This window comes from Echinops telfairi, unplaced genomic scaffold (assembly GCF_000313985.2).
Source record: "Echinops telfairi isolate 266 unplaced genomic scaffold, ASM31398v2 ScPeMD7_7468;HRSCAF=8506_0, whole genome shotgun sequence".
Classification (NCBI taxonomy): domain Eukaryota; kingdom Metazoa; phylum Chordata; class Mammalia; order Afrosoricida; family Tenrecidae; genus Echinops; species Echinops telfairi.
Genome location: NW_022111369.1, coordinates 56,130,344 through 56,143,941, shown reverse-complemented (window position 1 = coordinate 56,143,941; position 13,598 = coordinate 56,130,344). Strand labels below are relative to the sequence as shown.

The following is a 13,598-nucleotide window of genomic DNA, read 5'->3' as shown; positions in this document are numbered from 1 at the left end:
TTTGCTGAGTGTTTATTTCATACCACGCTTTGCAGTTATCATTTCGCGTGCACTCATTTCATCCCACGTAGCCCACTACTCTTCTATCAGTGTGTCCTACTATGGTGGCTTCCATGTTGCTAAGATAATTCAAAGACCAGCAGGGTCACCCATGGAGGGCAGGTTTCAGCAAGTCTTCCAGACTAAGGCAGACGAGAAAGATAGGTCTGGCGGTCTATTTAAAAAAATAAGCCAATGAACATATTCTGGATCACGACACAATCTTGTCCAATATACGACGTAGTACTGGAGGGTGAGCCCCAGGTGGGAATGCACTCAAAGGGCACGGTAGCGGCAGCCCAAGACCCAGGCATCCCAGTGATGATGAAGCTAGCCCAGGGCCAGGCGGCATGCTGTCCTCTTGTACGAGGCGGCACCATGAGTCGGGGCCAATCAATGGCAGCGAACAACAATAACAAAACCCCTCACCCAACACTTCACAAATCACTGGTTGACATTTTTACCAAATGAGGAAAGAGAGGCTTGGTGTGAGGTCCTGAGAGACAGAACTAGACCTTGAACTAGTGCGTTCCAGGGCCCCTGTCCCTAACCACTCACTTTCTGTCTCCCGCTGGCTGATTTATGAAGAAGGTGGCGGAACAGCAAAAATAGTCCGTCACTAATGTGTACTTCGCTCCTCTGCATCAATTTCCCTCTATGGGTACTGGGAATAATTCTACCTTCCAGGTTACCTTATCGAATCGGTGACACGTTCTTGCTATCACGGGCTCTCTCTGGGTGGTTCCGACTCAGTGACCCTATGAGCATCAGAACAAAACACCCCCGCCCCAGGCCGTGCTCACAATGGCTCCTGTGTTTGAGCCCCTTGGGGCAGCTTCTGTTTCCATGCATTTTGTTGAGGGCTTTCCCTTTCTCACCGCCCCTCTACTTTGGGGATCTAGAGAGAGCAGATGCCTAGCCAGCCCTTTCAAACACAGTGAATACTCGGAATATTCTTTGTTGTCTTAGTTAATGCTCTCTATTTTACCTCTCTGGGTTCTAATAGTCATTGCAGTGCTACACAAAACTCATGGACAAAATTCAAGATTACAGGGTTTATGGAGGAAGTTAACAAGTTGTAATGCCAGCGAGAAATGCTCAGGATAATTATTTATCAGCTCTTGTTACAAATTTCTTCCAGATCTGCTAATTAATGCCCAAAGGGGCATACCACTCCGCTGGAAGCCTCTACCCAAAGGCATTCAGCTCAAGTCCCAAGGTCAGCAAACCCAGCTCCCTGAATTAAGAACCCAGAGGCACCCTACTCCCCAAGCCAGCATCCTTTACGGAAGCACTCAGCTTTACTTACTCAGAGGGCTGGGAAGTGCACGATTCTGCCCCATGCTCCGGTTCCTGCTCCTGCTGCTGCTCCTCAGAGGGGATAGCTGTCTTCTGGATCCAGGAGGTTCACTGCACAGGGATCTCAGGTCCAGATGGCACACTCCGCTCCTGGCTCCTGCTGGTAATGAGATCCCTCCTCCTGCTTCTCAGAGGGCTGTTTTATACGCAGCAGGATGGCACTCCAGAGAATCTTGTTCTCAACTACTCATAGGTGAATCCTGTCAGTATCTTCCCCATCCTCACCATTTTCTTACCAGATCCATACAGGAAAAGGTTATTTGGTGGGAGTTAGAGTCTTTGCCTAATTAAATAATTCACTGCCACCACCTCCCACCCCCAGCAGATGTGAACAGTCTCCAACCACCTCCTCCTCCCTCCTCACCTCAAACTTTGCATCCTAACATTTATTGTAGCAAAACGTCTCTCTTGTTGTCTGGAACAAGACAGTCCTTCAGTAAGCATTATTTCTCCCCAACGATCTAGCTGTAAAAAAGAATGTGGTGAAAGTTATAGCTAACAAAATTGTCAATAAAAATACTGACAATTATTAGCGAAGGGCTGTGGGCAATACAATAACTATCCTTAGTGTGTATCTCATGTTTGTGGATTAGCCGAGTTACATTACGCCCCTTCATGTGGTACTTGAAGTTGGCATGGTTTCTGCTGTGCCAATGGCTCTAACAATTCATACAATAGGAGCGAGTTTCCTGTGATGACCTCTTGGTGATAAAGAGTCTGTAATGTGTGTCCGCCCACAGCAGTAGAGTCAACCCTGAGTTAGCACCGAGGCCCCACAGAACATACCTCAGATAAATCTCTTCCTGCTGCCTTCTTCATGTGCCTAAAATAGCTATCCAGTTTGTCTTTAGATTTGGATACATAGTTAGCTGCTGATGAATGCCACAGAATAAACTCTCTGGTATAGAATGTGCTCCCTCCCCACTGTCACTGCCACACATGGGGGACAGCACCGCCACTGTAGTATCTTCCTGCAAGGTGATGTGGAGAAGACAGGGGCAGGGAAGGATCTATGAAAGGGGGGAAAAAGCCACCTCGGTGGAAACATCTTCAGGCGAAAACTAATTTCATCCTGAAGCACTTAAGGGATTTTCATAGCCAATCTTACTGCCAGGATTATTTAGAAATCTTTGGAGAATGAGACTGGGGTCAAATTTCCAGAAAGGAGACATTCTGGTTTGTTTCTAGCCTGACGGTCACACGTTGTTGGCTGCACTGCAACATACACTTTCATACCTTCAGTTCATTGCCCAGACTGTCCCGTTTACTGTCTTTCTTTTACACACTGGACACGCCACGTCCTGGCTTTCAAAACCAAGTTCACGTGTGATTCCCTCGACGCTTCCCAGGTAAAAGTGATTCATACTCAAGAAAGTTTCGACCTGTGTTGATACATTTACTACAAGGTATTCTAATCTGCTTGTTTATGCATACGGAATGAGCTCCTTTGAGGAAGAGACACCCATGTCTTCCTCATAGCCACAACCCAATACTCGAAGCATAGGAGCACTCAATAAGAAATTGTTGAATGGACAAATGGCTGGAATGAGTGAATGAATGAAGAATGAATGAAAGGGGGAGTAGATGGAAATGATGAATCGAGGACTGAGTGATTGATGGTGAAAGGATACTGACTGAGTGGTGAGTGGGGAAATAAAAACATGATCTATGGGAACATAGGCATAGGTTACACTTCCCAAACATGGAAACGCCCAGAAAAGCCATTGTTTGTGTTTGTGTGGTAGAGTCAGGCAACTCTGAAATTTAAGAAAGAGCTTGTGTGGGATAATCATCTCCCAATTTCTTTTTGCTCTTTAAGCACTGTCACTGTGAGTTGGCCTTGACTCAATGGCAGTGAGTTTGAGTTTGGGAAGCACTGATATGAAGTTCAAGAGCCCTCCTGGCACACCAGGCGGCTGACGGCAAGGTTAGCCGCTCCAACACACCAGGCACTCCCCAGGAGAAATTTGAGGCTGCCGGAACCCTAAGGAGGAGTTCTGCTCTGTCCTATAGTGTCTATTTGAGTTGGAATTGACCTCATGGCTGTGGGTCTCATGCGAAGGTCAGGCTTTGTAAAATGCAAAGGTGTCATAGCAGCTATTAGTTATCAGCACTTCATAATAATCAGTGCGACAATCATTTCTTTCTCAACGTTAGTCATTCTCAATAATTCAAACACCTTAAAATACTTAAACTTTTTGTAGTAGAAATATTAAGTCACTCGGCAAATAGATGCAACAATGAAATTTTGGGTAGAGTTGTTCGCATCATCTAAATTAGAGTGTCAAACTGGCGGCCCGTGGGCCACAAGGTAATTTTTTGTGGCCCACGATGCTCTGAAATAAAATGAAAATAGAAAAATGGTTATGAAGAAAATAGCGCTTAGGGTAGCTGGAAGCAAAACCATACACACAATTCCCTGGTGAACCCCTTAACTACTGAAGAGGAGTAAAATCACAAAATCAAAGTTGCTCATTTTAATTGAGTTTGACACCCCTGGTCTAAATTATAGGTCCCCAAACATCTTCAGTCCCTTTGCAGGGAACAAAACAAACAAACCACTACTCATTGCCCCCCAGGCAATTGAGCACATTTGTACTATAGCCCATCACCCAGGAGAAAGTGTTTGCATCTGCTTTTGCAGGCCTGCTGGTATCCCTCATGAGACAATATCACCATCTTTGCAAAGCACTGATCTAAATGTATTGCTTTTCAAATATGTCAACAATGTTAGGAGAAAAACCCAACTGCATTCCAAAATGTGCAGATCAGCCTTGCCGTCGTGTGTTTTTATTTTTGATGGGGAAATCTATGAACTGCGTGTCAAAAATCAACAATATAAAAATGCCACTAACAGATTGCAATGAAAGTGAAATAGACAAGTTGAAGTGGGCCACCCGAAATTCCTGAGAAGATAGTGCTCTGATTAAGATTTTTCCATAGTCACTCTTTAGCTTGCTAACCTCAAAGTCCGCGGTTTGAAACCAGCAGCCTCTGCGTGAGAAAGATGAGCCTTTCTACTCCGCTGGGGAATCCCACTCTCGTAGACCCACGAGGGCAATTCCATCTAGGCCTAGAGAGTTGCTTGGAGTCAGTAAACATTTGTCTTATTTGAGTTTTATTTGTAATTTCTACCGATAGCTCTTTAACATTTAATAAGATGACCATTAGTGTAATGGGCAAGAAAACACACACACTCTTTGTCTTCCTAAAGCAAAACTTACAGCTTTATTTCACAAGTAAACCCAGGTCTTTCCGCACCAGGGAACAGCAGCATCTACATTCCATTGTCCAAAGAAATGAGACATTTGATTTCTTTCTGGACAAGTTTGTAGCAAGCATTTGCCAGAAAATCTGTACTATTTATAATATAATAAGTACTATATACATAAGGTTGTTTATAGCTTGTGTTTATTCATTTAATGTAAATATTTATACATTTTACATCCAAAGTATGAATTTTTCAAAATGTATACTTTATGAAAAATAAATCGTTTAAAACAAGGGAGCATGGGCATTTGTGAGTTCATTGGTGACAAAGCAGTTAACTTTGAATGCCTTCTTTATGAATTTGAGGCAATCTGACAGATACGGTAAAAAAAACTAGTATTTTGTTATTATCATCATTATTATTATTTCTAACTGTAGACATTAGCCAGCAACTTGGAATCAACCATTGTGAAGTATAATTTACGCACAAACCCTTCAAATCAATCTTCATTGACCTGGGCCATTACCCTTCCTTGCCCATAACCTTAGTTAAAGAGGTGGGGAGGAAAGTAGAGTGTGGGCGGGAATTAGGTCATGTGGCCGGTGATGGTGGTCTCTCCTCGTCTTCCTGCATAGTATCTGACTTAATGAAAAGCAGTTTTAGCATTGCCTCAGAGCTGACAGAAAGAAAACCCCATGCTTCTCAATATTCACACTGGATTTCAGATCCGTGTTATGTAAATATCTTGATGGGGACTGAGGGTAGTGAGATATATCAAATATTTCCCTCGGCCTGTTCTCATCACCGCCATATGACTCTGTCCAACGTTTGTAATGAAAAGTGACAGAAGAGGAAATGTTATCTCCTCCAGGGCAGGGACCAGGCCTGTGAGAGCCGTTGTTCATCTCACCACCACCACCTCCTACAGGATACCTCTCACATGATGGACATGAGACCATCCCAGGAGGGAGTGGTGGTTTATTTTCTGGAGATCCATTTTAATGAGTCAGATGAAATAGCTCATCAACCCAATGTGAAAATAAATGCAAATTTTCTGCACTTCAGAAATAACGGAAAATACCACATTCCAGGACAATAAACAAGATTTTACCTGCGCTATCTATTCTTAGTGTTTTCACTCTACATCAAGTGTTGTCTTAAGACATGATATCTTTAGACCTCACCAACATCAAATATCTAAGTTATGACATGTTAGGGTGTTAGAAAATAAGTAACACATTTGTCATGATGGTTACATAATTGACGTTAAGGAAATTCCCAATTTACAAAGGCTTGCAGGCTGGCATGGACCCCAGGTGGCCTAGTGGTTAAGAGTTGGGCTGCTAACTGCAGGGTTAGCAGTTTGAAACCACCAACCACCCTATAGACAAAAGATGGGGCTGACTGCCCACTCCCGTAAAAAAGTCATGCTCTTGGAAACCCTGGGGGACAGTTCTACCCTATTCTACAGGGCCATTGTGAGTGGATTTCAACCTAGGGGCCGTGAGTTTGTTTGGGGCCAATTGCCGTGTAAATGAAAGAACATATGCCTAGAAGTGTCCGCCGACTGTTGGCTGGCTGCTCTGATTGGGAGGCCACGAGAAGAAGGCCTAGGGAGAGTGGGAGAACAATGGCGAACCAAATTCAGATGTATGAGAAAGACCAGCCTGAATGATCTGATAGAGATCACCTTTTAGCCCAAGAATAGAGAGGTCGTGAAAGTGAACAGTAGCACCCAGCAGGAACGTCGCCCCGGAACAATCGATCACAGGAAACCAACAGGCCAGCATTTGCCCAAAATCAAGGTTTGAAAGTCAGGAGCGTGCAGCAAAGAGAGGCAAGGGGAAGAAGTGGGAGAATGCTGTTAAAATGAGGGGATGGCAACTAATGTCACAAAACAAAAAGTGTGTCTTTATTGACTGGGAAACGAATTCGCTCTCTATACTTTCACTGAAAACAGATCATGTTTTTTAAAAACCGAAAAAGAGTACATACAAGACTGAGTAAGGGTCAGGGTCAGGAGTATGAATGGCCTTAGTGAGAAAGTATCTCTGGTGCCTACTGCAAATATTTCCTCTCACACGATGTTGGGCTGTTAAACAAAACACAAACTTTGAATTTATCTTTTCATGGCATTGTTGCCAGTATGTTTTATAATGTAACCTGATAGTCATATCACAACCCATAATCACTGATGGTATAAAATTTCCTGAATTTGAAATGATGGGTAGTTCCCTAGAGGAAGAATAAGACTAGAAAAATACAATTCATCATCACAAATAATGTATTAAGCACCCTCCAGGGAATGGTATTCATATTCCATGGGAGCAGCTCTTTGCTATACAAAGACTAAGGAAGAAGTTCAACAGAGCTGAGACAAAACAAAACAAAACCCCCTATGTATGAGTTTTTCTATTACAGAGATGGAGTTGGGGCATTATAAATTAAAACGCACGTGCAGCAGTAGACATCTCATCAAAAATGACCCTTACAAAGCACCTTTTGTGCAGTGAATATCTCTGTCCTAGCTGCTTTTTCATAAAAAATCCCTTGACATCATGGGGCAAGGGTGGGAGGGACTAGTATTTGCTGAGTGCTTCCTACCCGCCAGTCGCAGTTCCTGGAGCTGGATTTTCACAGCGGGCCTGAGAGTTAACACACTGCCCTCTTATGTATGAAATGACTGAGGACGACGTAGCTCATCAGGAACAGACCCAGAGGTTAAATCTGTTAAGACACTGAAGCCCTTGCGCTCTCCTCAATAGTGTGGTATGTTCTCAGGAAAGAGACTAACTTTGTTGCTTTGCTTTTGAAAATGGGACAGTAACATGATGTAACACCGGCGTTCTCCCTCCGATAAGCGTATAGGAGGCATGACAAAATAAAACTACCTTTATATTTCAATTGCTATGCGATCCTAATAGGAAGTCTACAACACTTACATCTGGTTTGGTTTGGTTCCTAGCACTCCCGTGTTTTAATATGAAGGCCCGGGCATTCAGAAAGCCCAGCACGGGACCCAGACCATGTATGATACATTGCCTTCCTCTAGCCTCCTATAGTCGTTGCGGGATTAGCCGCCAGAGGCTTGGCAGCACCCAGTCCATGGGGCTCCTGCTCACCAGGTCAGGCCACCTGCTGCTAAACCGGCTGACTTCCTCCTCCACGCAGTGGCATACTTTCATGTCCCGCAGGGTCCCGGGGTCTGTAATGTTAAATCGTTTAAAGAGAGAGTAGAGTAAAAAGAGTGGCTCCGAAAACCCGGCCCACTCTCCTTCCCCCTGTCTGTGCACTTCCCTCACTGCAGAGAACTGTGTGTGCAACTATTTGCAGACACATTGGCGGAGGGATTCATTAGCTTGCTTGCTTTCATGTAGCTAATCCTTGTTGACAATAAAGTGTATCGAATAAGGCGCATCCATTAACATCCCCCCCCATGTTAAAATAAAATGCATCGAGCCGGAACTTGACGACAAACATTTCTCACTGTTTTCTGCACCGTGTTTGGCTTGCGTTGCATTTGAGTTCATTTTGCAGAAGCTCTTTGCGTGCGCGTGTGTGTGTGTGTGTGACGCAGACTGTTCCCTTTCAGGGGCTCAAAATCTTTGGCAAAATCTAGAACGAACATAACTCACCGCCACAGTTATAAACTACATCTTTTATAGTGGAGAGAAGGCAAGATGAAAAATTTTCATCTGAGTCCGTTCCAGTGATTAAAACAAAATTGCATAAACAGTGGCTGCAAAGCCTGTGGGTTATTAATTGACCCCTCCTAGTTCTGTCCTTTGATATGAAAGCAAACTTTAATAAATCGGCCAGCGGAGGAAGGATGTGACTGAGACTGACGATGGCCTTAAGTGCATTTCCAAATGACTGCGTTGACTTACTGGACAGACATGTGAGTCCCTACTGTGTGAGCAGACAGACCTGGTGGCACAGCGGTTAAGAAAAAGGTGGGTGGTCGGAGCCCACTAGGTACTTGGCTGGAGAAAGATGCGACGGGGAGCTCTACCCAGCACTCCCCTGGGTGGCAGTGAGTTCGAATCAGCTCGACAGCCCTGGGTGACTGAGCAAGGAATGATTCTGTGGGCCGTGGACAACACAGAGGGGCAATTTCTTACTGGGTGCTGGTTCAAAATTACACAATTAGGTGGCTTTTATCTGTGGAGAAGTCGATTGAAAATGTTTATTGAAAATCTGTTTTCTGAAAAATACTTTTTGGGGTTTACAAAGAAATTAAGCACACATTTCATACCCTTTTACAGTTGCTATAGAAGGTTCCTAATTTAAAAGTCCATATGAAATACGTCTTCATAATATTTAGAGTTTCTTTCATGGAAAACTAGGAATAAATAAGCATTGTGTAACAAAATGGCTACAAAGGTTGAAATCTCTATAGTAATATTTATGTTTTTCCTTAGTTCTACATAGCCGTGCTTAAAATAGACGTAGTAAGTCCATTAAATTTTCAGGAGTTAATAACATAGCTGGAATATTTTGCCTTTCCATGAGTTGGGTTGTGCTGACTCTTCAAACATCGCGTAGGAATACCTGATTTATAACTTCTGATAAACACACACATTATTTTTCTTTGATCGGGTGATACTAAAAGCAAAATGGGATAAGAAATCTCACTGACTAGCCGGAAAAGTGCTGTAACAGAATGGCTCCTGGGCAGACTTCTCAAATGGTCTTTTGTTTACATCCGGCCTCTCTCTGGTGGTCCTGTGGGCCTGCTGGCTGGGGTCCCTGCTGAGCTGATCATTCATTTCACACGTTTGCACCTGCTCTGCAGCCTCACCGAGAGGGCGCAACTGCTCAAGAATGTCTTTAAGAAGAACCACGTGAACTTGTACCGATCCGAGTCGATGCAGCAAAACCTGCTCCGTAAGTACCTGGGCTCTCGCTTCTCGGTACCGGATTTGCTGTAAGTGTATCGCAGCAGTCCCCTAAGCAGTCTTTTGGCTTCAGGAATATGAAACTGTTTCAGCTGAACAGGCCGATCAAGTCTTTGCATATTTGCAACGTGGTGTGTAAGTAGCAAATGGCTAGAGGATTCATTGGCTGCAGCTGCCTAACCTTTAACAGGAGAGATGGAACATTTTAAAATCTTGCTGTTTCACTGAAAACAAAACAATAATATTTCCACATGGCCCTGGCTTCCAGGAAAATAAATCTTAGCCCTTAAAGCCATCTTGGTGGTGTTATCTTCTCTCCTTTTATAAATTCACTAGTGCTTTTCCAACTTCTGTACAACACAGTGAGGCATATATTTTTCCCTTCAAAAGTATTTATGAATATTGGGAGTTGTAAGAAATGATTAGGGATCACCCCCTCTTAATAGTTCAAGGATCTCAAAGAAGAATACACTATATAAAGCCCCTCTAGTAAATCTGACTTGGGTTGGTAATATATCTCTTATTTCATGTTGTTTTTCCCATATAGTTTACTTTGATTTATGTATACTGAAGTTGAATTTTTTTTGCCCTTTAAACTTTAAGGAGCCTTCTTTAAAGATGTGATCCAGAAAGTGAAGAAAGCAAGCCTTGGAACCTGCTCCCTTTGGGTGTGTGTGTGTGTGTGTGTGTGTGTGTGTGTGTGTACACTCTTTTCTCTTATCCACATGGCCCCTCATGTGTATGTGTCTGTGTGTGTGTGTGTGTGAGAGAGAGAGAGAGAGAGAATTTTTTTCTCTTATCCATGTGGCCCCTCCAAGCCACTTTGGGACATTCATGGATCTCTTGGTAGCTGATGAGAGCTAAGAAGCATGTCCACATAGGAAGAAGCCTGTTTTCTGCCTTTTAACAAACATTGTGTGTTAATCTCCTCTTTGACCTCCTGCTCACTTACATTTCTTCTTCATCACCACCAAATGCATATGGACCTGCATGCACCAGCTAGACTACATCCACTCACACCCCTCTCTCAAGCGGGGGTGGGAGGCAAGCAAAACTGAGATTGGGTTTTGATAAGACATGCTGAACAGAGAACCGAGAGGGGTCGAGGGGGCCTGCTCCATCAGTGAGGGAGCCAAATTCATAGACTGCAAAGAAGTCTCCGGCAACCATTCCTCGGCTCCTCACTTCTGCAGTGGAGCCTTCTGCAGTCCAGTGCTGACCCTCGCAGACAGTGTCTCCATTTGCAGTCGGGGCTGGTGGGGCAGACGTTACTTTCCTAAGTTCGACAATGAATCCTGAAAGCTCGGAGTAAGCGGGCCTGCCAGCCTCTCCGCGCTGATCATGTCTCTCTTACCGTTCGTTTACAGATGGCTATGCTTTCTCTCAAGATGAAAACGGGATCGTTTCTCAGTCCGAAGTGATCAGAGCATACGACACCACAAAGCAGAGGCCTGATGAGTGGTGATCCGGAGCAGGTGCGAAGCAGGCTCTGCTTCATCTCGCAGACAAGCCACAGCATCTCCACTAGGCTCTGCTGACCAAGCCCCATCTGGTTCATGAAGGCAAAGATGGATCTGAGCTCCTCTGGCTCATGGCTGCTCAGATTCCTGTATATTATAGACTAAGCACTGTGCAACTCTACTGTCACACCATCTCGTTTGGATTCGAAGAAATATTTGCTCACAAGTCTTTGTACGCAGAAATCAAAACATGACCTTGTGTCTGGCCAGAGAACTTTCTAAATTGAGGCTAGGTCAGTATTCATGCTCTGGGGCGGCTACAGACACCCCATTTCCTGGGCCTACCTGAGGAGATGCTCAATCGTGTTTGACAGACCCTCCATGGTATTAAGTGAAAGGGATGATGTCCACACTTAGATTTCAGGAGATGCTGGCTGGGGGCATGGAGGGGGGAGGGGGGGGAACAACCAACCAGCGTTCTTAAGGAACTGACTCACCTCACTGAGCAGTTTTCAAAGCAAGGCGTTAACTGTTCATGTCAAAAACGGTCTTGATAAATGTTTGCCAAAGAAGCTCAGAAGGCTGTTTCTCAGTCAGTAGTCACCTGCCCAGAGATTTCCAAGAACGTCTACCTTCCAGTCCTGCCGTGAGCCCTGCATGTGTGACTTCTCCAGTGTCAGAGTGATTTGCGAAAACATGAGTGTGTTGCAGGCATTTGCTACTAAGATCCGTGCTGTTGCACCTTCGGCCTTACAAATGCTTCTTTCTCGTGAGTCCTGTTGATCTGTCCAAGTGAGGTAGCGCATGTGTCATTTCCTTGAACAATTCTGGTTTTTCACGTGGTAGCTGTGCCCCTGGGTCATTTCGGATGAGGTTCCATTGTCCGGTAGCTTTTTCAGAATATCTGGCTTCTGCTGTAGCTTGAGTTGCGGCCTTTTGTCTCAGAGTTTTCCCTCTTCAGAAAAAAATAGGTGACATGGTACAGGTGGGATTTCCAAAGCTTCCGTGGAGATGCTTGGGGAAAACGTGGATGGATGCATGGGCTTAGGTCAGGTGCATAGGCTCAGCTTTGATCGTGTGTTCGGCTCTGGTACTAGAAACACCTGCGTTGTAGGTGGCACGCCCCGGCTTAGCGTGGACTGGCCCAACTCTGGAGATGGAGAAGTCAGTCCTTCACAGCTCACTCGGCAAGCAGCTCCCCAGATTAGCCACTGGCGGCTCCACGGGGCAAATAAGTAATACTTCTTCCCCAGTGTAAAAACCTCACCTAATTTACTCCAGCCCAGAACTCTGCTCTCACTGTTTCATCATGAGATGGTCTCCTGGATACATTTTAAAATGCCCACTTGATTTCATCATTTGGGAGCATTTCCAATACATCCCCCACCCCACCCCACCCTCCCCCCACCGCAAATGTCTATTTTGGTACCAAAAAATAATTGGTGATGGGGCTGTTTAAAATACCACAACCCAGTTTTCTACACTACTTTTAAAATACTGCTTTCATTTAAAATGGGGACAGGGGAGGGGATGCTAATATTCAGATACACTTCAGAGATTGATGCAAACTTTTTGCCTTTTATTCAAAAGCCTGTTTGCCTTTACATGGACTTACCAGCAAAATAGGTGGTAGAACTTCCCTCTTGAAATAGAGCAAAAAAGAAATCGGGGAATCAAATGGTGAGTTTTCCAAATCACCCCTTGAGATGAATCGCTTAGCATTCTTCTTCACCCTCTCCCTCAATCTACATTTTAGCTTGCGATAGACACCATTTCCTGTATGTGCAGCCCTTTTGGTGACTGGTATGTATGCCTCCGATGAGGGGACTTGCTAGTGCAGTCCTTAGTCAGCTTGGCCCGGCTCTCACCCACGGCCCCTCCACGTTCATGACTGCCTTGGAAATGCTGGGAGGCCTTCTACTCTGCCCTATGGGACCAGCGTGAGGTGGAACTGCTTCAATAAAAAAGGGGTCATGCCCCCAGATTATGTACAAAGAAGAGAGGTCATATTGTACACATGAGTCTAACTTAGTGTTTCTCAAAGTGGGAGATACTGCCCCCTGGGGAGCACTGGAGCAGTCTGTGGTGCAGGGTGGGGATGGGGGATGGGGCTGCAAAAGCAAATACCTACACTTTATCCTGGACTATGGGCTATAGTACAGCCGTTTTTCATTACGAGGGGGGATGGGTGCTGAGTAATTTATTCCTAAAAGGGGGGCAAGGGTAGGACGCATAAGTTTGGGAACCTATGGGACTGTAACCTAAAGAGAAGGAGGAGTTTATATATATAACTTTCCAGGCCTTTTCCATTTGGGGGTCTGATTGAGAGAACCCTGAGTCAAAAAAGGTAGCCAGGCCACAGATGTAAGAATCAAAGACCCCCGCTCCAAAGTCTGACCTCAGAGACCCGGATTCTGTACCAAACGGTGCATAGCTTGTTCATGCCCCCCAGAAGTGACAGTCTCAAAGTCAAACCCTAGACGGAAGAGCAAGGATGAAATTCACCCTGCAGAGAAGAGCCCCCGTGGCCACCACCTGGACCCACATCCCAGCATCAGCGTGTTGTAACACAGTAAGACCACATCCCCGACTTAAGAAAACTGAATATATTACTTGTATCTTAAAACGTGT

At 44.8% G+C, this 13,598-nt stretch overlaps 1 protein-coding gene across 1 annotated transcript in view; it reads left to right on the top strand.

The window, feature by feature from the left end:
* ATP8A1 (ATPase phospholipid transporting 8A1) overlaps positions 1-12,369 on the top strand; it is a 222,369-nt gene extending 210,000 nt beyond the window's left edge. Inside the window, exons 36-37 of the mRNA XM_030888552.2 lie at positions 9,405-9,496; positions 10,875-12,369. Of these exons, the coding sequence (XP_030744412.1) occupies positions 9,405-9,496; positions 10,875-10,972 (190 nt within the window). The 3' untranslated portion in view covers positions 10,973-12,369. The remainder of the gene's footprint in view (positions 1-9,404; positions 9,497-10,874) is intronic.
* Positions 12,370-13,598: the final 1,229 nt, after the last annotated feature.